The sequence below is a fragment of the Sylvia atricapilla genome, chromosome Z (assembly GCF_009819655.1).
Source record: "Sylvia atricapilla isolate bSylAtr1 chromosome Z, bSylAtr1.pri, whole genome shotgun sequence".
Lineage (NCBI taxonomy): Eukaryota > Metazoa > Chordata > Aves > Passeriformes > Sylviidae > Sylvia > Sylvia atricapilla.
This window is the reverse complement of record NC_089174.1, coordinates 16,199,009-16,226,243: the sequence shown is the minus strand read 5'-3', so window position 1 is coordinate 16,226,243 and position 27,235 is coordinate 16,199,009. Positions and strand designations below refer to the sequence as shown.

Here is a 27,235-nt window from a genome sequence, read left to right as displayed (position 1 = left end):
CTTTAGTTGTTTATTTGGGGTTAAGGTGCACCTCCTGATTTCTTGTGGAACTATTTCTTTGAGTTGGAGTATGAGGGTTAGGATATTGCTCCTTAACTGCTAGGGAAGAGCTTGCTAGAAAATCTATGAGTTGAGTAATAGTTCATTTTTAAAAGAAGTGTTGTAAATTGTACTAATGTCTAAACCAGCAACTTCATTTACCCTTTTATTTCCTTTGTTTTAGAGGCTTCAGATCCATGCAATGGCATTCCTAACTTCTGAATTGATTTTGATATAACTCCTTGATTATGAGGAATCTTTCTAAATCCTGTATTTTCAGTATCTTCATAATGCCTCAGAATCTTGAAATCAGGGCCATAGAATAGTTTTTAAATTGGAATGACATTAACTAATCAGTTGAAGAATCCATTTGGTAGAATTCAGTATTTTTATAATTGCCCAGTGAAGTTGGTTTAAACAAGCAAAAAATAAACTTAATACATGTAAAACTAAGAAAATAGCAATATTACAAGGCTCTCTGTTAAATGGGTGTTAAAAGGAAATATTCTAGCTCACTGAAATCTGAAACTCAGAAAGGTAAACCTGCTTTTTCTGAATTACTTTTCCAGTACAAAGGTCGATCAAGATGACCCACGTTGGCTTGGAGCATGGTGGATAGGATTTCTTGCATGCTTCTTTGCAATTTGGCTTCTTATAATACCTTTTTCATGCTTTCCAAAGCACCTACCAGGTAAAGGTTTAGCAATACTTGGCTACTTTGGAAGAAAATTTTGTTCATATTTGCAGGTTATAGACTACTGGACTGAATGTTTCCCCTTTGATTTTGTTTCTCAGTTAACTGTCTTTGACTAAAATCTGAGGACAAGTTTTGGGGTTTGGTTTGTTTGTTTGTTTCCCCCTCGAATATGCAGCCTTTAAAACAAGGTGAATCAGCTGGAGGGAGAATCCTGTGTATAGTAGTCTTGTCCATGGCCAGGGGGTTCGAGTTGAAAGAGGACCCTGAAGATCAACTCAAACCATTCTATGATTCTCTGTAATAATGTACAGTATGACTGGAAACTTACACCTAAGTGTGGAGACTGGTGGTCAGAGTTTGAAAGATGCTTGTAGCTAAGCACCCAGGACTATATTTAAAGCTTCTGTGTTACCCACCAAGGGTAATGTAGAAATTCCTTGACCATCCAAAGGGGCATACTATACTAATATTGAGGAAAAAATGGAGGAAAAGAAAAAATAAAGTAGGAACCAGGAGAATGTGAGGATGATTTAAAAAAAAAAAAAGTCTTCAGCATACTCTGAAGTTTTTAGGATGTCCCCTATAATATCTTATTGTGGCCAAAACTTTTCAACAGAAGCATAATGCTTTCACCAAAAATCTTCTTTCAACAATATATTATTGATCTCTTTAGAAATATGTACCAATAAAACAGGGAAGAACACCTATAATATCTGACATAGCTTTCCCAACTAAAGGAAACACAAATTGTGGTAGTTTTTTGTCATTTTCTGAGAGGGCAGGTGTTCAATGTTTTCACTGTCAATAAATATGACCATTTGTAGGAACTGCAAAAATTCAGGCTGAAAAAGTCTCTGAAACTCATGATGATGGAAGCCAGGTACTGGTTCAGGCCAACAATATTGGACAAAGTTTTAAAGACTTTCCTATGGCTCTTATGGTAAGAAAAATCTACAATTTGTGGAAACTGAATGTATTCTGAAAAATGAAATTGTTTTACTTGGTAGAGGTCTTTAGAAATGGCTTACTGTGTTGTGGTAGGAAAGACTGCAGTGTTACTGATAATTTAATGCACATTCATTTTGTTGATGCTTGAGATTGTTGGAAAAGTGTATTACTGAAGTGCCATTTCAGAGTATCTACTTTTAAAATACAATGACTTCTACTTTAGTTGGTACCAAAATCAAATAATTTTCAGAGTGTTATGATGATTTCTCCCCATAGATATTGCTGAGGAATCCAGTGCTTATGAGTCTAATAATAGCCAGTTCCTCAGAAGCTTTAGTTGCCACTGGATTTGCCACATTTCTACCAAAGTTCATAGAAAATCAGTTTGGAAAGACGTCAAGTTTTTCAGCAACTCTTGGAGGTAATATGACTTTTTATTTTTAAATCCTAAATATACTGTGTTGAACACTTCATTAATGTTGCAGGTGGGAGATTATGTAGGTATCTTTTTTATATGAGATATTTGTGAATGTACTTAGATGGAATGCAGTAATCAGAACTATGTTTTTGTTATCCTTGCCTGCCCATAAGTGCTTTAGTACTTAATTCATCGACAGAATAGCTCTACTTGCTGGTTGTAGATTCTGAAGGCTTGATTCTCATAGTCAGAGTAGACTGAGGATTTTGTGTGCTGATGAAACTGCATCCTTTCTTATTCTTGGTGAAAAATGTTTAACTTTCCCTATTTTAAATTGGCTAAAGAAACATTAGTATCTTAGTCCCTACTAAAACAATCAAGATGAAGGGCAGCTAGAAAAAAGCAGTACTTATCACAAATAAGAAGTTGACTTTGCCTTTCTGTTCTTTAATTCTACACTGACATTGCAATAAAACAATTATTCAGAATATGTAATAAGTCCATTATATAACGGGTTCTATAGCTGGCTTATTGTCACCCATTTATTATCTAATATGCGGAAGTAATAGGTAGAACCGGAGAGAGCTGTGAAAAACTGAATATTGGAGAAACAGACAACATCTGATGTAAGAGCTGCTCTCAGTAAGCTCACATGATTAACTTTGACACAATTAATCTTGAAGAATAGCAGCCAGATCAAGGCAGAAATGTCCATAATGCCAACAGATGCTTGCAATATGCAGATTTAATATTTCTAGAAAGTGTCTTGCTAAGCTGAAGAATGCTGCAATATAACTATGGTAGTTAAGCTGCTATTTCTGCAACAGAAATGTGTTTGGGAAAGACTTTCTGAATTACCTCTTGGGGCAGTACTAGATAGTATTGTTGCATCAAAACAAAGCATCTGCAAATTCTACATAAAAACACATTGGAATACATGCTCAGTTGTTAACCGAAAACTAGGAGTGAAGTGGAAAACTGAGTGTTGTCCCAAGACCTTGTCTGAATGTCTTTGAGTTGAAAATATTTACAGTGCGTGTTAAATGTACAGCTTTAAAGAAATGACTACAGTAATGTTGGAAGCTGGCTGTACCCAAACTGAGCTAATTAGTCTAAGCATTACCAATGACCATGGAAACTATTTAAACTATAATTGACTGTGGTTTGTTGAATGTTCAGGTCTGTGGCCTGGGCAATTTTGTCACTGTACCTAAACTGTCTTTAAAGTTAGTTTTCTCAGGTTTGTTTAAGTTATACTGACTTCTGTATTGTATTATATATTATCCATATAAAAATGCTCAGTTACTTATCTAGAGTGAAAGAAGATAAATCATTGTGTATGTATCATATATGTACTATGACAGCAAACCTGACCCACTGATCTAGACTTCTTTAAATCTTTCAATAGATGTCTTCTTGCATCTTGTGCTGTCTCTTGTGTAATAGTAATTTTCTGTTATTAAAAAGTTCATAACAGATGTATAAGAAAGAACATGGACATATCAAAAAACCTGAAAGAATGAAAGAGAATTTTCTGTTTTCATGGAGACGCCTAATGGTGTTCAGACATTCATGCCCCATAGTGCTCCTAAGTCATCTAGTTTGGCTGTGTTGAAGTTGGGTTTTGGACAACTATGGATTTCACTGTCCAGTTAAAACTCTGGAAAGGCTAAAGGTGATGTAACAGTAGACTAAATTACTCATGCAGTAATGAGTAGAATGGTTTGAAAACAGTATTATGCGGACTGCATTTTGCAGGTAACTGTTTTGATGTTTTTCTTAGTATAAAACTGCACTCTTAATTGTTTCACAATTGTCTTTCATTTTTATGTAACTGCTGCTTGTCTTGTTTTCCTCTAGGACTTGTACTAATTCCAGGAGCAGCACTAGGCCAAATCATAAGTGGTGTCTTGGTTTCCAAGTGCAAAATGAGTTGCAAAGGCATAATCAAGTTCATGATATGTACCTGTTCAGTGGCCCTAATACTAAACACTGTGTTTTTATTTGCTAAATGCGGGAATGAACCTTTTGCAGGTGTCTCTGAAACATATAATGGGTAAATATATTTTAATGCAATTTTAATATTTATTAGATTCCCATAGTTTAAGATAGTATACAACAGCAGTGTTTAGAAGCAGAAGGAAGGCAACTAGCTACTACAGAAGTCTGCTGTCAAGTGGTCAGTTACTCTTTCATGAATTAACAGAGCCACAGGCACCACCAGCTGTTTGAAAGTCTGCCAAAGAGCCAGATGGTGCTGTGCAAAATAAGTCTAGTAGACTGGTACCTAAGGACTGCTAGGTGCCATCTGAAAAAAATGATAGGCATGAATTGTGTGTTGTGTAAGTTGGAAAATAACTTACCAATAGCTTTTTTATTGTTTTCCCAAATCCTCCATTTTATACAAAGGCTGGGTACCACTATCTTTCATAAAAGCATAATAGGATAGTATTTCTTTGGATAAAAAGCACTTGAAGCTAAATAAGAAGGTATAGTGGTGCGGTTTACTGACACAGTGATATGACAGTTACTGACACATGATATGGACCATGAAAACGCGGAAGATGGGTTGAGGAAGAGAATTGGTTTTGTAGCCTCTAATGCCCATGAAATTTGGCAGAAAGTAGAAATTTACTGCTATGATACTCTAATATTCATTTGTATTTCCTTTTCCAGAAGGTATGCAAAATGAATCAACAAAGTTCCATACACTGGTGACTAAAAGAAAATAAAAGATCTTAAAGCCCACATTACCACTCATTCTGATTTTATCTTTACAACTTGCTGTATAAATTGACAGTATATTTAAAGGCCAGTGTTGAAATTCAATGACTGAAATATGGCTTTGCTTCAGTGTCTGAAAAGATTCTAGCAGATGACTTGGACAACTCAGAACTGTGGATCAGAATTCAGATTTGGGTTGTAGAAAGATTATATTGAGCAAAAGAATCTGTATTCATAAATAAAATGCTGAAGATACAGTATAGGAAGTGGTATATGAAATTACCTGTATTTTTATATCAGGTCCTATGATAACAAGCAGCTGACAAAAGTTACAGCTTAACTGATTTTCATCCTAAGTTAAATACATCTAACTTGTATTTTATAGTTTTGTGTAACTTTATCAGTTGTGTAGCTTAACAGTAGTGGAAGATTACTTATCTACAGCAATTGAAGTTAACCAGTCCTGAAGTATATCTCTTCCTTTGTATAGATATCTCTTCTATTATAAAAAATGGCTCAGTTCTACTTTATCCAGTGTTACATGTTAAATTATACTTTACTGGATGTGTGCATCAGAATACTTACTGGCACTAATACAGTGCCAGTTCTTAAACTTGTCTTCCATGAAGAAATAAAATATGTAGCAGTAGCTTTAAAAAAAAATAATAAATTTATAAACTTGTGGAAGAACAGCCAAGTATTTGCCTCCTGCTTATTCTGCTTCTGAAGGAGTAAATTGTGGGTCTGCTCTGAGAGGTGATTTGGAATTTGATGTAGATTCTTGTGGAGAATTTCAAGAAGTCCTTCATGGCAAACATTATCTTCCTATTGAAAAATAGCCTGGAAAGGTGAGGGAAGCTTTTGTAGGTTTAGTCTCAGAATTATATGAGTACGGGATTGCTTGTGCTAATGAAAAAAGCATCTTACTTTTAGTAACGCTATTAAATACTAAATTAGGCTATCAGCAGAACTAACATGGTTTATTTTGTCTAATAGACAAATAATGGGTTCAAATAACGGGTTTTGTCAAATTCTATTGCCCAGTGCTTCCTTGAAAACGTGAAGGAATAGAAATGCAGTGACTATTTCTGTACTTCGCTCATTTCTGCATGTCTCTGGGACTCTTGTTTAAAAACTCCTGTAGAGGTTTTTTAAGAAGCAATTGATGGCCTTCTCTGCTAGATTTTTTAGAAAAGCCAGGGGTATCTTTTGTTTTATTATTTTTCTCTGACTGTGCATAACTAAATGTTCAGTCTCTCTTTGGAGGTCAGGGGAGAGAGACACTGCTCATGTAAACAGGACAAATGCCACCAAATTGATTAAATATTTCTAGACTTTGCATGCCTCACAGGCTAGCAAGGCACTTAGTGTACAGATCTGTAATTAGTGGATTTGCTAGGGTGCACTGTAGCTCATTCTTCATACATAAAAGAATTGAAGTTAGTTTGCTTAGGCTTATAGCAAAAATTAATTTTGGGGGGATTCTGCTGTACTACAACAAAGTAGATTTTATATGTAATTATGATGTCCCTAATATTCCATTCAAAGTTTGAATGTAAGTTAATTCCTCGATAAACAATTTTTCTCATTAGTATTTTTTGCCATCTCAAATTCTCATGAAGAAACGTGCCTTTTAGATAATTAATGTGGAACATTCATTTTACAGTACAGTATTTAAACTCTACTGGCAGTGTCACTAACCTGGTTTTAGCTGACTGAACTTTTAACCTGTGAATGTTCTTTACTTATTAATGAAGTACTGTTAGAAAAATCAAAGGATGTTTTTATTCTCTCCAGTTATGCCTTAGGACAGTCCTCACACATGCCGAAGTGATTTTTCATGCTAATAATACAGTGGTACTGCTTCAAATAAAACCATATGATGACCTGCATTGGAAGTAAATGTAAACACCTGAATTGAAAGTAAATGTAGTATGCAAGAGTTAAAGTAAACTCTATTAATTATTAGCTATTCCTTCAACAGACAGAAAAGACATGCACAGACATGTGCAGTCGTCTTAGTGGACATACAATTTAGATGCCTGCATCTTTACTAGAAATAGTAAAAATCAGATGGCTTTGCAACTGGACTCAAATCAAAAAAGGGGAAAATCTTGGAGTATGATCAGTAGAATAAACACCTCCAAATACTGTTTTTAATCTTGGTTTTTTTTCTTGAAATTATAAATTGAAAAAATTCAAATACCTAAGTGGGAGGGAGATCCTAACATAAGAGTTTGGCTGAGATGCAGAATTTTGTCATCTCTTTTGGAGGAGTGGAAATTTGAGGTATAATCTCTGGAAGGGATAATAGCATAAAAATAACTAGGTGTATAAAAAAAAGGAAAATCTGGAGCTCTAACTACTATGCTTATTTTTAAACAACTAAGTGCATAAATGACATGAGTAGAGTATTTTAAAAATTATTATGCTTACATATGTTCTGTTTTTCAATTGCTTTAATAAAGCCTATTAACTTTTGCTTTTCAGAACAGGCACTCTATACAACCTAACAGCACCGTGTAATGCTAACTGCAAGTGTTTGCGCTCCATGTACTACCCAGTTTGTGGCAGTGATGAAGTTCAGTACTTTTCTCCCTGTTTTGCAGGATGTGCCTCATATAGTGTTAACAACATGAAAAAGGTACGTTATGCAATGAAGATAGCTGACGTGGTTTGTTCTGGTTTCCTGTAAAATGCACTGTTTTTCAGAATGTCCTTCCCTACAATACAAATGTAGGTTGTATTTAGCAAAATCCAGCAATTGCACTGCAAAGTTCATTTATGTCACAGTGTGATTCCTATTGCTGGTCTCTCAACATGTCCGCTCTGACTGCTGGGCCTCCCCAGTAGTTCAGAAGACACATGTGGGTTGAAGTCAGGTCAAGCCCATTGCTCTGAAATGTCTTTGGTAGTTGTCTGGCTTTTTATACTCTGTGTTGGTGTGGAGCAAGACTTCCTGCCTCTCACTCCCTTGTTCATGCTGGTGTGGCTAACTTAGGAAAATGTTTCACTCTCTTAGTGAACTTAGAGAGATGCATTTACACCACTGCTGATTCACAGAAGTGGTATAGCTGTTTCTTTCCTGTATAGCTTTCTGTGCAACAGTTCTGGTCATTCACGGCCTGCATTGTTCTGTGAGCTTTCTGAGCACATCGCCCTTTCCCATCTCTGGGTCTTGTTTCCTTGTAAGGGTTTACTGGTTAGCTACAATGTTTCTCACTTGTGGGATGCCATTCTGCCAATGTACTTCTACAAGGCTTTTTAATGGTGAAAATAAGTTAAATCTAACTGTACTTTAAGTAGAATTGACAATCAGAAAAGTCAGCAATTGGGTATTGCTTGACATTACCTGAAGTTGTTATCTAGATCCTCAAGCAAAATGCAGTGTTTATTTTTACATGACAGCCTGCTTCCATAACTTTGAAAACTTGAATGTCAGTAGCCCCTGATGCAGGAATGGTAAGCTATGAAAGTGCCTGGGTTATCAAGCCTTCTGGGAACTGAGGGGCCTTCTGTGCTTGTCTCTTCTAATACAGTATACTCAATAAAGCAGGGATATGGGAGCAGAATAGAGATATCCAAAAAGCAGGCTGACCCTGGAAAGGCCTTCATACTTTTTATACTGGAAAATGAATGGAGATATCCATAAGAAAATGTAGGAGACTAACTACTTCTTGCTGTTGAAACTTCACTGACACATTATATTTTTCTTTGAAAACAAACTCTGTGTATTTAGATGAAAAGCATATTCCATTTGTTCACTTGCTTATAGAAGTGATCCTATGTTCTGTTCTTTCCTGCTTAGGTCTTATGAGTAGAGCTTGCCTCTCTGTGTATGGTTTGCATCTAACTTCTGCAAGTTTTTTATGCTTGTAGCTAAAAGTTTGCTCCAAACAAAAAGGAGACTATTGCTGTCTTTATAGGTTAAAAGCCAGAAGTACCTATGGCTCAGGTGAGGTGGATGTGTCAAGTTCTGATGAACCAGTTTTAAAAATTAGCGTTAGTGTGATATGCTCATCAGGAACTTGACTGTTTCCCATATGGTACAGTCAATGTTTATTCTTGTCTTGTGAGATGCAAATGCAATGAAAATTTATCAGAATTATGTCATTTTGTGTCATTCATGGAGTTAAAATTTTGTTTTATAAATGATTTGTAGACATACCACAACTGTTCCTGTATTGGGAAAGCAAAAAGAGGAAGAGGTTCAGAAGACTTTCTCTCTGAAGCTGTCCCTGGGAAATGTCCAACACAGTGCAACTTTTTACCTTTATTCCTGACCTTTTTCTTTTTTGCTGTTGTTTTTACATTTATGGCTACTACTCCAACAACTGTGGCCATTCTCAGGTATGTTTGTTGAAAGAAGGGTAATGTTCTTTTAAAAACTAGTATCAGTGAAATACTTTTATGTGTTCTGCTTTACAATGCACTACTTAAACAAGGTTGTGTAGTAAGCAAGCAGTACTTTGGGCAAAGCACAGTCATGCACTGTGCACTCTTGTTAGTAGGTAAGTTAGTAGGTAAGTTTTTTACTAAAACCAAATCTTTCTAGAGTGTAGCAAAATCCATTTTATGGTAACACTTGACTGTTTTAGTTAAAGCAAAAAGGAATGAATGTGCTGTGTGCTTTAATGAAGAAAATATTTGGCTAGCCTGTCTTGATAGTAACTGTTAGCATTTCAAATTGTATCAGGAAGAGGACAAAATAACAATTAGTCTTGTATTCTAAACCTTAATTCCTGTCTCATTTGAGAGTTCTGGATTGAAAAATTGTCATCTGTCAAGAACTGTAGACAAATTCCCATGATGTTGATATTGTATGTATGGTGGTCATTAACATAAATTGTGATAGCAAATTAACCAGTGGTTTTGCTGTCTTTCAAATTGCTGAAACTTACACGTGTGAAAGCTAGATTGTTTTGTTTTTATTTTAAAAATGTGCTTCTCATTCTAAATTTAGAGCTGTTTTTCTTTATGTTGAAGTTTGACTTGTACTTCTAATACTTGTAGTGAAAAGAAAACCATGATGCACAAGTATATTGCTTTGTGAAGATGTGGCTCGATGCCCTTTGGCAAGGGACTGAGGAAATCAGTAACATCCTACCACCGTGCTTTGTGGTAGCCTCCTGTCCAAGCTTGGTGTAAATCTGGAATTAACAGCTTACGATACTAGTGTGGGGGCAGAATAGCATGAAGTTCTACATTATGTTTAAAATTGAGCTGACATAGTCTTATTTAATAATTGTGAGCAGTAGCATTTAGATATTTGAATCCTTACATAATTCAGCTGAAATAGTGGAGCAGTTTTTATGGAAAAAAGGACTGTAAATAGTTTAATATTTCAAAAACTAATTAAAATAGCTAAATGTCAGTAAATTTTTCAGTGTATTCTGATATCTTTTCAGTGAGCCTATTTTGTGCAATTTCAAACAAACTCATATACTCATGACAGTCTTCTAGTACTAGAAAAAGTCACCTACATGATGTGAAACTCAGTGTCCTTCTCTTAATTGCCTTTATGGATAATAGAACCCTAACAGTCATTTTTGATAAGTGCTCATCTTGGATGTTTTAGCATCATCTTGATGCTAATTCTCACACATACTCCAGAATGTCGGAATAATTTCTGAATGTGTAAATATGTTTTTTTTCAACATTAGGAGCTTATTAGAAGGCATGATACAGTTTATTAAAGAAAATAGTTCTGAAACTAAACTGTATAAATTAAGCAAGTTAGGTTGTGTTTAACCTTTATGGTAGCACCTTTAAGACTCTATCGTGAGAATGTTTGTTCCTGGAAAAACATCTTTAAAAACATAGGTAAGAGGTAAGGAGGTAAATTATGCTACTTGTTAAATCATTATATTGATTTGTTTAGCATAAGCCAACACAGTTTATTTATAAGGTCAAGTGAATATATGCAAAACTTATGGAAATACATCATGTTGTGCTCTGCTGTAGTCTAGTCTCAATTAATGTATTGCTTCTGTAGGTATAGTAGCTCAGGATTGCATCCTAGTACTGTTTTAATTTCTTTGGTTGTTCTATGGAAAAAAATGTTCAACAGTATATCAGAGTGCTGAAAGCAAGCTTCCTTTTTATTTAAACTAGTTTGTTAAACTTGTCCATCAAGAAATTTTAGATTTAACTACTGGTGTTTTTTCTATCTTCTATCTAAACACCATTTGAAATTTAACAGGTATATTAGAAGAGGTTATGGAGAAAAAAGCATATTCACTGAGGGACACAGCACAGAAGTGGGACTTGCTTACTCTCTCTTAAACTGTGAATCTTGTTTACAGGTGTGTTCCAGATAAACAGCGCTCATTTGCTCTTGGAGTACAGTTAGTGTTTCTGCGACTATTGGGTATGACTTCCTTGTTGAAACATTTGCCTCTGAATAATCTATGTATTTGACTTTTTTTTTTCTAGACTTTTAAATAATGCATTAAAAAGCTTTCAGAGGAGCTTGAAGCAGACTGGCTTATAGGATACACTTGTAAGGTAGCATCTGGATTCAAATTCCTTGTTAAAATTCCATGCTTTCTGTAGCCTCTCATTCTTATGAGCACAAACCAAATACAGGTAAACTGTCATTCTTTCAGTAAAATCCATCTGCTGGTACTTTCCCCGTAAGAAGGCCTGTTCTGAAAGCTGAGATGAGAAAAAACTGATGTAATAGTGATACCTTAGGAAGGCTGACCTGAAACACATACTGGACAGAGCTTTAAGAGTAAAGTAGGTATTTATTGAAAGGCCTTTAGGGGTGCACCTTGGGCAGGACAAGAGCCTGACCAGGGCTTACACCCAAAGTGTACTTAGAATGGTGACAAAATGGACGACTGGTCACAAGGTCTTACATCTTTATAAGTTTTGGTCCATTTGCATATTGGGGTTTAATTGTCCAATTGCAGCTTCAGGTTGTGAGGTCACATCCTTGTTTTCTCTCTTCAGTCCACTGTTTGCTTTTGGGCCTGAAAGCTGTATCCGTTGTCCTTGGTCTTCAGCAGGAAAAGGATTTGTTTTGTCTACCTACTCTGTGAAGAGAGATTACTAGCACTTAATATGAGGCTCAGAACTACACTCCTAGGCAGCACAGAATCTGGAAAACATGAAAGCTAAAACTTAAGGTGTCAATAGAAAACAGTTTCATGTAGAATCTGAAGTCCAGAAGTTGAAAGAAAAGTTAATATGTGGAGCCTTTCCTCTTCTTTCTTCTTTTAAAATCACATAAATAATTACTGAGTATAATACGGGAAATACAATACTTAAATTCTGAATCTAAGCATCTCCAGCATTTCAGTAAGACAGATGTATCTCCTTAAGTAAAACAAAGCTAAGTGTAGCACATGCATTTGAATTTCCTCAGTCATAATTAAAACCCTTGTTTTAGTAGTAGACTGTTTTTAAATGGCCTATTTAATTTAAGGCTGGCACAAGACACTGTTGCTGATCAGACTTTTATACCAAGATTTAGTACTGCAGCCCTTCCCTCTTCTTTGAGATCACATATCTAACAGTGTGAGTTCTGCTTTGCTGTATTCAAACTGTGATTAATCTAAGTCGTTCTACGGAAAAAATGTAATAAAAGCAAACATCACAGGCAGAAATTAGTTGGAAGTCTGTGCTCAGTGTTGTATGAGAGTCTCTGTTTCACTTTACTCAGAGTTCAGATATTTATGCTAGTCCTCTAATTCACTGTAGAGTGATAAAACTTTTTGCACTGTCTGTACTATGACTGAAGAAGGCAGCAATTAACTGCTTAAATTATAATAAATTACTTACCAGCAACATATTTTTGCTATAGGCTTTAGGAATTACACAGGGGTTTTAGGCAGAAGACCTAGTGAGGCCATAGCTACTTGGTTAGCTCTGGGAGGGCTTAGGCTTGGGTAGGCTGGGTAGACGTGTAGTGATGTACCAGGTGTGTTTATTCTAAAATTGGTGGTACCTGGATCCAAGACACTTGTGCATTATAACACACAAAAATCACATGGAGTCAATAAAATCTTTGCAAGAATAGCTTTAAACACTTTTTTTTTTTTGGTGAAATTTTTACTGGAAGCTTTGCTGAGGAGTCTGAGGGAGGGGGAGAAATGTGTAACTGAACATTTAACATAATGATTTTAGTTCTCTTAATTTGGAACAGATTGGTGTGTGTGATCAGAAGAAAGGGATTTCTTTCCTTTCAGTTAAATTCCTGATTCCTTGATTAGATGTTTTCACTGCTGATTTTAGGGGTTTTTTCCCAATGAAGACTGAGGAAGTTAAGAAGCTCAAATCTTTGAATAAACGTCTTGCTTAACAAAGTGAGAGCTGTATAACAAATTAACTCTACACATCCTACCTATTAACCGAGAGTAATATTAGGTGCAGACTACTGTATAATATGAGGCCTATGGCTGTGATTAAAATGTTTAGCATTTTGTTCTCCCTTTTTATCTGCCCCACCAGCTTGGCATTTCACTGTATGCATGTAAACTAGGTATGCCGTGTAACTCAAACATTCTAACATGTTAATCTGCTTTTTAGGCACTATTCCTGGACCAATTTTATTTGGTGTTGCTATAGACAAGAGTTGTACTCTGTGGGACATTAATGAATGTGAAATTAAAGGAGCTTGCTGGGTATATGACAATGAAAGAATGGCTTTTATGCTGATGAGCATAAGTAAGTCTTTTATATTAAATACATATACTAAGTAATATATATATATATATATATACTGACCCTGACTACTAGATGGGAATTTTTTGAAATAAAACCTTACATTTCTCATTTTTAGCAGCAGTGTTTAACTTTTTTTCATAAATAATCAGCAAAATATTATGGAAAGAGAATCCCCACAGTAAGTAAACCTTAAAGGTTACTTTAAAAACTCTTTTAATGATAACACAGAATAGTTTTGGTCTTTGATCTTGCTTCATTGTCACACTTTATTTACTAGATTTTTAAGGAACTGGCTCACCCTTCAGTCTGTCTTCAGGGCAATGAGTATGATTAGGGAAGTGAAGATGATTAGAGAGGTGGAGTACCTCTCCTATCAAGAAAAGGCTGAGAGAATTTGGTTTGTTCAGCCTGGGAAAGTGAAGTCTCTAAGCTGACTTTACTGAGGGCTTTCAGTATCTGAAGGAGAGCCTACAAAAAAGATAGAGAAGGACTCCATAGGAGAGCATAGTGATGGATCAAGGGGTAATGGATTGAAACTCAAAGAGTAGGTTTTGGTTAGATATTGGGAAGAAACTGTTTACTGAGAGGGTGGCCAGGCACTGAAACAGGTTACACAGACAAGTTATGGATGCCTCGTGCCTGGAAGTGTTCAAGGTATGGGGCCCTGTGCAGTGTGATCTAGTGGAAGGTGTAGCTGCCCCCAGCAGAGAGTTGGAAGTAGACAATCTATAGGTTACTTTCCAACTCAAGCCATTCTGTAATTATCTGGGTTGGTGTGTTGGCAGCTGAGGTCTGGGGAGCTTTCTTCCTCTTTTTGTTTTTCAGTTCTTTTCCATAACTTATACAAAATTCTTGAAAATATCTCTGAATCCTAGTCAAAAAAATTCCTGACTTGTTTAACAATCTATTCCTTTCAAATATGAGGTATATATGCCAGATGGGAGAGAGGGTAGGCTTGCATCTGAGATAAATGCTGTTGTCCTGTCTTCTAGCAACTGTGATATTTACAATATGTAAACTGAAGTAATGATGTCTATTCCCGAAACTGGAAACGCAGTAGTCACAAGTTGAGGTTAAGGATCTCATGGCATATTTGTGATTAAATAAATCTCTCCATTTTTACCATTCTCCTTGGCCTTCCAAGTTGAACAAACACCTTTCTGTAACCTTTTAAGACAGCTGATGAGAGAATACTTAACAGGCATTCTAGGTGGCAAGTTTTGGTTTCTGGAGAATATTGATAAAATGAATGACAGTACTGAAACAAGAAATAAGACAGACTTGCCCTTCAGGCTAGAATGGGGTGAAAAAATACAGAACTGGAACAATAGCTGCTGCAAGCAAAAATTGGCAGGCAGGTAAGGGATCATCAGTTCAGCTGTTCATGTACATTTAAGTGGAGGCTATGAATTTCAGTCTTACAGGGTGTATGTAACTCATTATATGAGGCTTTATAAAGGAGTGAAACACTGTGTCTGATACTGAAAGTGAGTGCAATAAAGATTCTCTTGTTCTTTTCATTCAGGTGCTGCTTGCAAAATCATCACAATCATCTTTGTGGTCATGGCAGTGTATTTCTACAAACCTCCACCGTTAACTAAAGCCCTGTCACGAAAGACTTCAGAACAGATATCTGCTATATGCACATAAATTATTAGCAAATCAGGGATTTTTGAAAGAAAACTGTAAAAATAAACATTATTACAACACTTGTACCAAAGTTCTTGTACACTGTTGCCTAAATATAAAAGATCATTATCAACATTTGAACAACTTGAGATATTTTGAATCTGTACTATTCTCTAATTTCCTAAACATTGTTTAGTATTCCATTGTGGCTATCCAAAGAAGTTACACTGAAACTTGCAGTCTAATTTTAAAAGTCTAGTATCAACTTAATTGAACAAGATGGAATACTCTGATCATAAAACAGGAAAAATAAACTGAACTGAGCTGACTGAGCCCCCTTTATCCATAAATGTTACTGTAGTGGGAGAAAATAAGTAATTTGGTCTATTGAAGGGAACTGTGTATGTTTAAAAAGGATTTAATGCACGTAATCTGGCCTTGTGCCTATGGGGATTTGTCTGTAGGAACACTTGGAAATGTGTGAATTTCCTCTGTGTTTTAGAAATGTATTTACATGTTATCTTAATGGCATAAGTTCACTTCAGTATTTGTAGGAAAATGTAAATAGCTATGATAGAATAACTGGGTTACAAAATCAAAATACTTGTTAATCTAAGTACTTGAGTTTCTATCTGGAATATATACAGAAACTTGCTATCCAGCTGCTTTATTTAAGCATTCTATGTTTCTATAATATTTGAAAATAAAACCTATTTTCTTACTACGTCTGTATATGTTTTGTTATTTCCAAATGTGACTGAGTTTTTCTTGACTCTTAAGAAACACAATGCTGAAGAATGTGTATGGAAACATCAAAACTAAAATAGGGCTTTTTTTTTCCTTTTGACTTATGAGTCATGTTATTAAAGCCATATTTGTATGGTACAATGCAAGTTAGCCACTGTTATCAGACATTAAACTATATTGCCTGCTACTGAAATACCATTCAATATTGACAGGAAAATTTTCATGAGTAAGGCACCCTCTACACTTTGGTAATAATTTTTTTCTGCTGCATTTTTTTCTTTCAAGAAAATTCAAGAGTTCATGTTTTAGGAAGCTGTGTGCCCTCTTCCTTGGGTTACAAGAGCTGTGCTCAGTGACTATGCCAAGATTTTTAAAAAAGTTCTAGAGAAAAGGATTATGACATATGGCTCAAGTTTCATCTAGTTCTTTAAATGTAGCTGTTAAATTTGGTAGAGGGTAAGTATGCAACTCAAGGTCCTCTATTTGTAAATAACTATTCAGGAAAAAAAGCCAAGTGGACTACATCCTGTGAAAACACAAGACTTGATGGCTTTGAGGGGGAGAAGAAAAGGGGCAGGATTTGCTTCCTTCATATAGATAAATGTCTCCTGATAAGTTTTGTGCTTGTTTGCTGATGAATGGGCTCATAGCAAAAGCTTAACTACTCCTGAAAGAATGGAATACTGATTGTGCTAGTTTTGCATTAACTGATTTTTGGTGAGGAGAGAAAGAGCCAGCCACAGGAGTGATTTTTAAGAGAAGCTGCCAAGAGCTTTTCCTGTGCCTGGAAATACCAGTTGCTGGTTGACTTTGAGAATAGACAGGCTGATAAGCCACTTAAAGAGCTGAACATGCCTCTGTGAGATTCACATTTTAAACCAAACAAACTTCGGGAATCTCTCAATTTCTCCTGGCCTGAGACCAGGCAACTAGCTGGCCTGGCCTCCCCACTCCATGTAGCTGGGCTGGGCCAGATGGACTCTGCTGTGGGGCCAAGCCCCTTTTCAGGGAGCTGGCTGGGCTCTGCTGCAGCCCCCAGCCACCGTTGGGCAGAGGGAGGAGAGGCCATCAGCCTGCTGTGTGCTGCAGCTGAGTCCTAGCCTGGCTGCTGAGATTGTGACTATCCCCTCCCTGCAGCATGGTCACCGAGGAATCTCCTACTGTAAACAGCTCCAGCTGTGGTTCTGGCCTGGGCTCTTGAGATTTTGGCACAGCCCCTCCCCCAGTGTGGACTGAAATACTTCACTTTGACAGCTCTGGCTGCTGTGCAGCAGTGATCACATGGCCATCTCCAAGCCCCAACAAGATTAACTCTTCTACTGCACACATGAAACTTGTAATCATCCATCATTTCTCAAGTACAAGAAAAGGACAGAGTGAAGACATGTAGAGAAACAACATGAAGACACCAAGGTTAGTGAAAGAGTCAAATCTCCCATGGGAAGAAAATGAAGAGATGCCTTAATTCTTTTGCAAGGTCATAGTGATGCACTATGATATATTAGAATATCCCTGTAATTAATGAAAAAGTACAGGGGGATAAAATGTTCAAACTGTGGCGTTAGCAAAGGCACCCATGCTGAGGCAAGCAGATGCTGAAGTAGATGTGATCTAATGAATTTGAACAAAGAAAGACAAGAGTGAAGAAGACCCTTTGTCCCCAGACAGGAAGAAGAAGACCTCTGTACCCAGAGATGAAGATGATCTTAGAGATAGATTAAGAGAATCTTTGCTCCTGAACAGCTCATCCTTAAAAGTGCACCCCATTAGCCAAAGACTGAGCTCTTGAAAACAGTTGTGAGAAAAGCTGTAGGTTGAGGGGAACTTCATACAGTCATCAGTTTTCCATTTTCCTGGGCAGCTGATTCATAACATTGAAGCCACAAAAGCACTATTTCTGATGGAGAAGTCTCCATGGCATTGCAAGAGACTTCTCTCCCTAAGAAAACTGATGAAAGACTAGAGTTACTAGATTGAAGGTCCTAGGTTTTGTCTCTGTTCTCAGTGGAAAAGAAAGCTGTGGGGAGAGGTGAAGTGTTCTTAAAGTTTTATTCTAATTCTTACAATTTTGCTTTTAATTCTGTTAATGAAGGTTTATTTTTACCCTTTAAAGTTTGAGCCTGCTTTGCTCTCCTAATTCTTATCTCACAGCAGAAAATGAGTAAATAATTCTAACAATGGCATTAGCATTTGGCCAGCACGAGACCCACTACACTGATCCTCCTTCATGTTTGTCAATGTCACCTAAAACTCTGAATTAATTTTCTAGCTCTGACATGTGGGGTGCAGCAGATCATTAAAAGACACATAGTGTAGATCAACTTGTAAACTTGCTTCTTCTATTACAGACTGAGTTCATAGTTTACAGTTTCTGCCACTTAATGTTGTTGCATAGATTAGAACACTTGTGGGGCAGAGCAGTGCCAACTTCCTTTTCTGATGAAAGAAGTGAGAGCTTTCTCCATCTTTCTGATGAAGAAGTCATCAGCAGTCTTTCTTGCACTGGAGTGGTTATCTGGGGGGAGAAGGAAAGAAGAATTGCTGTTGTAATTTATAGTCTAGCTTTATGACTCATTAAAGATTTCCATTGCTGATTTAGGAGTATCACAGTGACTAGAAGACAGGCCAGATAGAAGTTTATCCACTTACCTTGCTTCATAGCAATACATAGTGGAGGCAAGTAGATGTTGTGTCAGAGGTTTTACAAAGTAAAGGTAAACATTACAGACAAGTGTTTTGTATTGTAGTGGGTTCAGTGCCCACTAGCATTATTTACTCTTTTTCTGCTCTGAGATAGGATTACGAGAAAAAGCAAAGGAGGCTCAGACTTAAAGGGTATAAAGAAGGCTTTATTAACAAAACTACAAGAGATAAAAAATAAGAATCGGAATAAAACCTTCAAAACACCTCTCCTCCCCCACAACTTGTCTTTCCCTTCTCACTTACAACGTATAGAGACAAAACTTGGGTCAGTTGACTACCTCTGAAATAGTCTTGCATCAGTTCTTTTAGAGAGAGAACTCTCTTTTTCCATGCCATAGAAACTTCTTTACAAGAAAAATAGTTCTCCTATGGCTTCAATTCTCACAAATAGGAGCCTCCCATATCACACAGCCTTCCCACAGCTGCATTATAGGCCACATAAACTCATGGAGTACCATTTTAAGGATGAGCAGTTCAAAAGCAAAAGTTCTCTTCAATTCTCTCTGAGATCATTTTATCTCTGGAAACAGAGGTCGTCTTTTCCTGGTAGCAGATCTTCATCTTCATCATCTCTCTCTCTCTCTGTTCAAGCTTCTCATAAGATCACAACTACTTCAATATTTATTTGTTCACCACAAATGCAATTTTGAATACTTCATCTCCCCATCCACGTTTTGCATGACTTGAAGGGATATTCTAGTATACCACAGTCCATCACCATGGCTTTACAAAAGAATTTCAGCCTAAAACCAAGGCATCTTCTCATTCTCTTCCTATCTAGGATGTGACTTGTCCTTCATGACCTTAATGTCTTCATATTGTCTCTCTACATGTTTTTACTCTGTCCTTTTCTCTCACTCAGAGAGGAGCAAGTTTCATCTGAGCGAGAAAAGAGTTAATATTCACACCCAGGGCCTGCAGAGGGTAATGATGGTCTTTTGCCGCAGGATCTTTCACAGCAATGGAACAGTCTCTCAACAAGATAACTCGGCAGCAGCGGCTGGAGCTGTTTACAGTATGGAGGCCGTGCTGGGCTGTGCCAGGATCTCAGGGCTCTGGCTGCATCCTATTCCAGCTGTGGGGTCACTCTGCACGGCTGCAGAGCTGCGCCTGAGCAGAGAGAAGCAGCTGGGATGTCAGCAGCAGCGTGCCTGTGGCTGGGGCTCCCCCACCTTCCTCTGCCTGGCAGCCGCTGGGGGCCCAGCCCGGCCCTGCCGGGCCTCACAGGCCACAATGGGGGAAAGCGGCTTAGTGGCAGGATGTTAACAGCTGCTGTTAACAGGACGGGGCCTTCTCTCCTCTCCATGCCCGGCAGCTGCCAGGCCTGGCCCCGGCCTGGGATGGGGTCTGGCCCCTTGTCAGGGCCCTGGCCCCTGCGGCAAGGAGGGAGCCGAGCCGGCTTACCCCTTCCCAGGCTGGAAACAATGAGAACTTTTCCTGGGATTTCCCACTCTTAAACGTGTATTCACAGAGGAATATCCAACTTTCTAGTGGTGTAACAAGACGTCAATATTCAAAACAAGTGACTGGTTGGTTTAATCACAGCTTCTCTTAGAAAAAATAACTTCTGTGGGTAGCTCCTTTTCTCACCAAACGTCAATGCAAAAACCAGCACATGGATGTATCTGGGCAGGGAGGGTGAGCTAAAAATTGGCCCAATAACTGTGCCCTGAGTCAAAGCACTAAGTCCATGCTGAGTCTAGTGCTGAACCCCATGGACCAATACTGGGGCTAGTAAAATTCAACTCTTTTAATGACCTGAATGATAGGATATATTGTGCTCATTACAGTATAGCTGATGGACTGGCTGACTGCTGCTGCTGAGAGGGACCTTTACAAGACTGAGAAAGGGGCAAACGGGAACTTCATGAATTTCAACAAAGTATAAAAGCCCACATCCAGGGGAAAAATATTCCCATGCACCAGTAATATATAGGCGACCACCCACATGGAAAACAGCCCTTCAGAGAAGGTCCAAGAGTTCACAGTGGACAACTGACCACAAGGCAGCAACATACACTTTCTACAAAAAAGGCTGAATGCCTGTAATCTGCATTAGGCAAAGAGCTGAGAGCTGATCTAGGGAAGTGATGCTGCCCTTATGCAGTGCTAGTGTGATCACATCTGGAGTGCTGGGACAATTCTGGGCTTTTCTATACAAAGGGCATACAAAGTCACTGGAATGGGTGTAGTGCAGGACTACAGAGAAGATTAAAGGACAGGAGTACCAAGAGTTAGGGAATTTCCTTCTGCCCAGCAGATCAGGCTCAAGGAAGTTCTGAGCCTTGAAGAGGTAGAAATGACACTAATTAATAATTAATCATTATTAATTCCCAACTATCTGGTCAGTTTGGAGGCAGTGCACATGAAGTGAACACCTGAAATTTCCTCTGAACACAATAAATTTTTATTTAACTGTGAAAGTGAATAAGTTTCTCAGGAATTTGTGAAGCTGTTTTGGTGACGTTTAAAATCTGCCTGGACATGATCCTGAATAACCTATTCTGGCTGACCTTCCTTGACAAGCACGTTTGACCTAGATGGTCTCAAGTGTTCCACCCTAAATGGTTCTGTGTTTCTGTGAGATAGTCCCCAGTGGGACTTTTGCCCTGTTCACCATATTATGTGTAGCTTCTATATGTGTTTTTACAGGGATGGAGACATATCTGGTTTTGAACAGTGTTTTTGGTTTCTTTTCTTGGGTTTTTTTGCTGTTTTGTTTGTTTGCTTTTAATATCAGCTCATATCTCATATTAATATTTAACAACACTTAGCAAGTAATATTCTATGTATGTCTCACTGGGTGATTATAGTTCTTTTCATGGTAACAGTGATAAAACATTTCAAATAGAAGTTGTGATTTTTACATGCTCTGTGAACTGCTCTTTAGAGTGGTTGGACTGCGAAATTCATGGACTCTGATCTTCGAGGTTATATGAATTACCACAGATTGGAGGTTTAAAACATTTAAGACGTTTTGAAAGTTATGTCCTCTAACTAGCGTGATTACTGTTAGAAAGATTTAAGACATTTTGAAAGTTACATCTTCTAACTAGCATGATTACTGTTAGAAACATATCCTACTATAAATAAGACTGTCCCACTAAACACTGTAGTAGAACAAATATTGCAATTCATGTGTGGATCAGAAGTAAGCTTTTAAAACTAAATTTATTGCCCTATATGGCTAGTGCAAATGAATTATACAAAACATTATTGGAGTTTCTGCCCTGTAAATATATAGGATTCCATGAGTCTTACAAAGGGGTGACTGCAATTAACTGTTACAGGTGAGACTAAACTGATCTAAACTTTTTTGGTTGGTGTATTTTTTTAATCTCAAAACCAACACTGCAAACTACATTTTCTCTCATTTGGAGAGGAAGGATGAAGATAAGGTAACCTCAACCTCTGTCCGGACAGTGAAAATGAGCCACTCTTAAAAAAGTTAATTCTTTTCGTTTGAGAACTTCTCCAAATTTAATAGCTTAACACGAAAATTTACTTGCAATGGCAAGAGTACATTCCTTCTGGTGTCATGAATACTGAGAAAGTACTGAGAAAGGGGAAAATAGGAATTTTGTTTTGCATGTGACTGCCATAAATATCATTACTTAAAACTTTAAAGTATTTTGCATACATGTCTGGTTTGTGAGGTATCTTTGCACATGATTAGAAGTATCTGAACAAAATAACCTGAAATATGTTGGTTGTAAACTGAGTAGACAAAAGTACATCTGCTGACAGCTTATGGACAGAAACATGCCAACCTTACAAATGCTGCAGCTTATTAGCTGTTTTTACATGTTTGTCAGTTGCTGACCATTACTGAGATGATGACAGTATGAAGAACTGCTTGTTAAAGCAGTTTCCTTGTTAAAAGTAGGTTCAGGTGTAAGCAACCGTAAGAAAATTACTGAAAAACATCTGAGTCTGAAAGCCTTCAAAAGGTTAAGTAGTATTTCTTTTTTATGAATTAATGAATATAAAAGATTCTTAATCTTTTGTTACACTAGAAGAACATTCAGTAAGACATTATAACTTTAGAATTCTTTTGTTTATTTGTGGGGTTTTTTTTTTGTTTATTTGTTGTGGGTTTTTTTATTGTGTGTGTGCACTTTTTTCCCTCCCCACCAGATGGTTCTGTTTCTGCTAAAAAATAGCTAATTTTGTTGGGGTTTGCACACAACATTGCAATTTTTAGAGTGCAGAGCAGATAATATGCAGCTTTTGCAAAAATACTCAGTTAATAAAAGTGTAACTGGTGCTTTTTGTCAGCCTGATTTCTGCTTTTACAGTGGCAGTGACTTTCTTTTTATAGTAAATAAATGAATATGTTTGTTTATGACTTATTATCTTTTCATGACATGTCTGTGAAACACACTATGCAGCTGTTTTTATATGGGTGGAAATTTTTTTCCCTCCAAAGACAGAAATACACAGGCAAAAAAGATCAGTGTTAAAAAAAGCTTTACGAAATTACAGAGGAAGACTGTTAGTCTTGTATCTCAATAATATATGATGAAAAAAAAATGGAAATAAATTATTTGTGTGCTGCTTCCATGGAAAATATAGCAGAAGAATGAATCTGTCATACAGAGGAGTCTTATGAATTTGGGCAGCCTACTCATGTATGCCTTTCAAAATCTGCATGATAGGAGTGGTAGTAACTGGTTATAAAACACCCATTTCTTTCCAGTCTATGGAATACCTTAGTAAATGCCCAAAATAGAAGTACAAATGGCACATATAAAGTTTCTTTCTAATCATTATAAATCTTTGAGCTTTCATAATGAATATATTAATTTTTAGTATGAAATGGAGCTCTTGAGCAAAGGTGAACTATAAACCAGAAAAATCATCATTCTCTCCAAATTATTCAGGTACCTCCAAAAATTGCAGGGCTTAATTGATACCTGTTTTGCCCCCAATATTTTATTCTGATATTGTCTTTAAAGGTAAAAAATGAAGGAAGTATTTCATTTGTATGGAACTAAAATCATAAAGTAGGGGTCTGAAGTCAGTGAAAGTTTTGTTTGCTTAAAGGGAATCAGAGTGCTCAGACAAACTGTAAAATAGTTGTTTGATATGTGATATGCGTACCATGTATTCAGTTGGAGGAAGTTTCTGTCACAAAACAGAAAGGACTTGGTAACCTATAAACCTGGTTAAAAATGACCGAACCATGATAGAAATGCAAGCTAGACATAGAAAATCAGTGATTTTCAGAATTTTTTTTCCTACTTTGTCAGTTTTTAAAATTGTCTCACCTGTCACATTTTAATTGGCTTGATGCAGAGTTTGGTTTCAAAGATTAGGAAAAGCCTGCTGATTAATGCAAGTCCACATCTCCACCTTTGCACTTCACATTTCACAAGCATCTGTTGCCATTCCCTCAAATGGCAAGCTGTCAGGCTACAGAAAATGGAGGCTCCAAAACTGATGTAATTGCCTGCAATAAGTGAGCTGAAGCAGCTCCTGCAGGATATTGGCAAATAAACAAGCTTAAACAGCTAAATCACGAGATATGAAATGAAACAAAACAAAGCAGGCTGAAAATGTGACACAGATGAATTCAGAGAGGAGAATCAAAGATTACACTGCTGATGTATTTTAGTCTAGTCAAGTTAATTACCTACATTTGAAGAACTTTGTAAATCAGTTACTTGTGTCACCAGAACACAAGGACATACAGTTGATGATTGCACAGGCACAAAATCTCCTGGAAAAAAAATTTAGTAGTGGGGAACATTGCAGTATGTCGTAGGTGCTGTGGTTTAACCCCATCTGGTAACTAAGCCACATGGAGCCCCATTTTTACTCCGTTCTGGTGTGGCAGTGGAGTGAATTGGAAAAGTAAAAGGGAAAAAAACTTAGGATTGAGATAACTACAGTTTAATAAATAAAGCAAAGCCACACATGCAAAGAAAGCAAATTAGGGAATTCATTCACCCCTTCCCATGGGCAGGCAGCTATTTGGCGATCCTCAGGAAAACAGGAAAACATATGGCATGATGCCATGTGGTCTGGAATATCCCTTTGGTCATCTGGGGTTACCTGTCCTGGCTGTGTGCCATCCAACTCCTTGTACACCACCAGCCTGCTCATTGGTGGGGTGAGAAGCAAATGACCCTTGGCTCAGTGCAAGCTCTGCTCTCTAATAGCTAAAACATCCCTGTGTTATCAACACTGTTTTCAGCACAAATCCAAAGCATAATATTCCAGATACTGTGAAGAAAACTAAATGTAGTGTTGACAAAACCAAGACAGGAGGATAGCTACAATGAAAAAAGATACATTATGTGGAATTTAAAGGAGTTACCTATTTAATGCTATGAAAATTCTTTACCCTCTTTCAGGGCTGTGTCTGTCACATGCATAACTAGTCTATTTTTTGTGGGTTTTGTTTACTAGATGATATGCTAATGTTTCCTTTCCACCCAGCATTTTAACATTGGGCATGACTGTTTTCCTTTGGGCGCCCCATCATTTGATAAGCACATCAATGAGGAGTCTCTTTAACTTGATCTCCTAGGAAAAAAAGGCAAACGTGACTTATTATTGTCAGTTTTCTCCTTGTTTAAGGTTTCCTTCATGTAGTTCTTGGGAATTTTTCGACTGTGACTGAATCTGTACCACATTGGACATAGAGAAGACACAAATACCTGAAACTTCCAGAAAAGTTCACAAAATTCATTGGAACAGATAGGTGCGCGCCATTCACCAGAGAAATTTATAACTCAGTCACTGACCTATACAGCCAAGGGTCAGCCAGCAATGGAATGGAGACCTGGAGAAGTAGATGCCCTTTGTAGATGCTCAGTGAAATTACATTGAGAATCAACTTTCTGATTGCTAATGGTTCCTTTAAAACTGGATAAAAAACCAGAATATGAGTATTTATCATTTAAACCGGCAATAACTAATACTTCGATTACTCCAACCAAGTATTTTTATACTTTAAAATCTTCAAGGTAACATGGATTTCAAATTCATGTAGTTTTCATTTAAACAGGGCTCTAGCTTCATACAAATACCATTTTTGGCATTAGTTAGTACTAAGTATTGAAGAACTGTCTCATTGCACACTCTGTTGACTGAAAGAGATGGAAAAACTCTTGCCTATTTTTTTGATCCCACCACTCAGTAAGCAAATATTTAACTTCCGTCATGACTGCAGTTCTGCACTCAAAGTATCCTTAAATTTCAAGATGAGCAAATGCATAAATTCTTGTAAGAAAAGGGATATAAGCAGCCCAGAGCTACTGAGTCAGTAGTTTCTACCATGAAATGTTTTTTTCATCAAGTTCATATGTTCAGACAGCCATGTACTCCCACTGAGATGCCCATTGGAAAGACTATGAAAGCAACTGAAAACAATTGCAAAAGCAATTGGATGTTATGAACTCATTTGCAGTTAGTAGTAAGTCTATCCTACCTTATGGATTTTACTGTATTTTTCAGCAGAACTTATTTAAAGTTTTTGGGACATTTCTGTACTTGAGCTGATAAGGAAAATCTGCCTCAGAGCCTTTTGGAATTAGAATATTTTTTATTGGTATAGTAGAAAAAACACTGGTTTTTTCCTTGCCTGTTTTGCTAAAAGGCTCTATTGGATGTTTTCTGAATACTGAAATTACCATTCTGGGAATAGTTAAACAGATTTTTTTTTTTTTTTTAATTTAGAAGCTAGTTATGTGAGCAGACCTTAGCAAGTGAGCTTTGTTAGGTTTCAGAATTACACAAGTCTGATGAAATTTTTTTCCTCTTTAAAAGTTGAGAGCTGGCCACTAAGGCATTGAAAAAGACTAAATGTCTGTCTTAGCCCAGTCTGTCTAAGAAGCTACTCAAGAATTTTTAATATGTTGTTGCTTGGTCTCCCATGCAAACTTTGAAAGTGCTTTACACAGTTTCCAGAAGCGCAGTCCTCAATCTGGAGAGATATTGACTAAAGCAATGAAGGTTTTTCTGTGTTCTCATAGAATCACAGAATTATCAAGATTGGAAAAGCTATTTAAGATCATCCAGTCCAATCACCACTGCCTCTGTCACCACTAAACCACATCACCCAGTGTCAGATCCAGGTGCCTTTTAAGTACCTGTAGGGATAGTGACTCTACCACCTCTGCTCTGAGCAGCCTGGTATAATGCCTGACCACACTAAAATGATTTTTTAATATCTAATCTGAATGTCCCACTTGACAGCTTGAGGCCATTTCCTCTGGTCCTCTCTCTGCAGGCACATTAGCAGAGACCAGCCCCCATCTCACTACAACCTGTCAGGGAGTAGTAGAGAATGATGAGGCCCCCCTGAGCTCTCTTTCATGAGGCTAAACAATCCCAACTCCCTCAGCTGCTTCTCATAGGATGTGTTTTCTAGACATTTCACAAGCCTTGCTGCCCTTCTCTGGACATGCTCCAGCACCTCAATGTCCTTTCTAAAGGGCATTCTGTGTCCCAGAACTGGACATAGCAGTTGAGGTGTGGCCTCACTAATGCTGAGTACAGGGGGATGATCATTTCCCTATTTCTGCTGGCCACACTATTCCTGTTACATGTCCAGTGCCATTGGCCTTCTTGGCCACCTGGGCACAGCTGGCTCATGTTCAGTTGCTGTCAACCAGCATCCCCAAGTCCCTTTCTACTGAATTGCTCTC

The 27,235-nt window shown here is 37.4% G+C and overlaps 1 protein-coding gene across 1 annotated transcript in view; it reads left to right on the top strand.

Moving 5' to 3' along the window:
- The window catches only part of SLCO4C1 (solute carrier organic anion transporter family member 4C1), a 28,570-nt gene extending 12,767 nt beyond the window's left edge, over window positions 1–15,803 (top strand). Inside the window, exons 5-13 of the mRNA XM_066338519.1 lie at window positions 609–730; window positions 1,561–1,676; window positions 1,961–2,105; window positions 3,963–4,158; window positions 7,317–7,470; window positions 8,989–9,176; window positions 11,132–11,196; window positions 13,362–13,499; window positions 15,025–15,803. Coding sequence (XP_066194616.1) covers window positions 609–730; window positions 1,561–1,676; window positions 1,961–2,105; window positions 3,963–4,158; window positions 7,317–7,470; window positions 8,989–9,176; window positions 11,132–11,196; window positions 13,362–13,499; window positions 15,025–15,149 — 1,249 coding nt within the window. The 3' untranslated portion in view covers window positions 15,150–15,803. The remainder of the gene's footprint in view (window positions 1–608; window positions 731–1,560; window positions 1,677–1,960; window positions 2,106–3,962; window positions 4,159–7,316; window positions 7,471–8,988; window positions 9,177–11,131; window positions 11,197–13,361; window positions 13,500–15,024) is intronic.
- The last annotated feature ends 11,432 nt before the right edge of the window (window positions 15,804–27,235 follow it).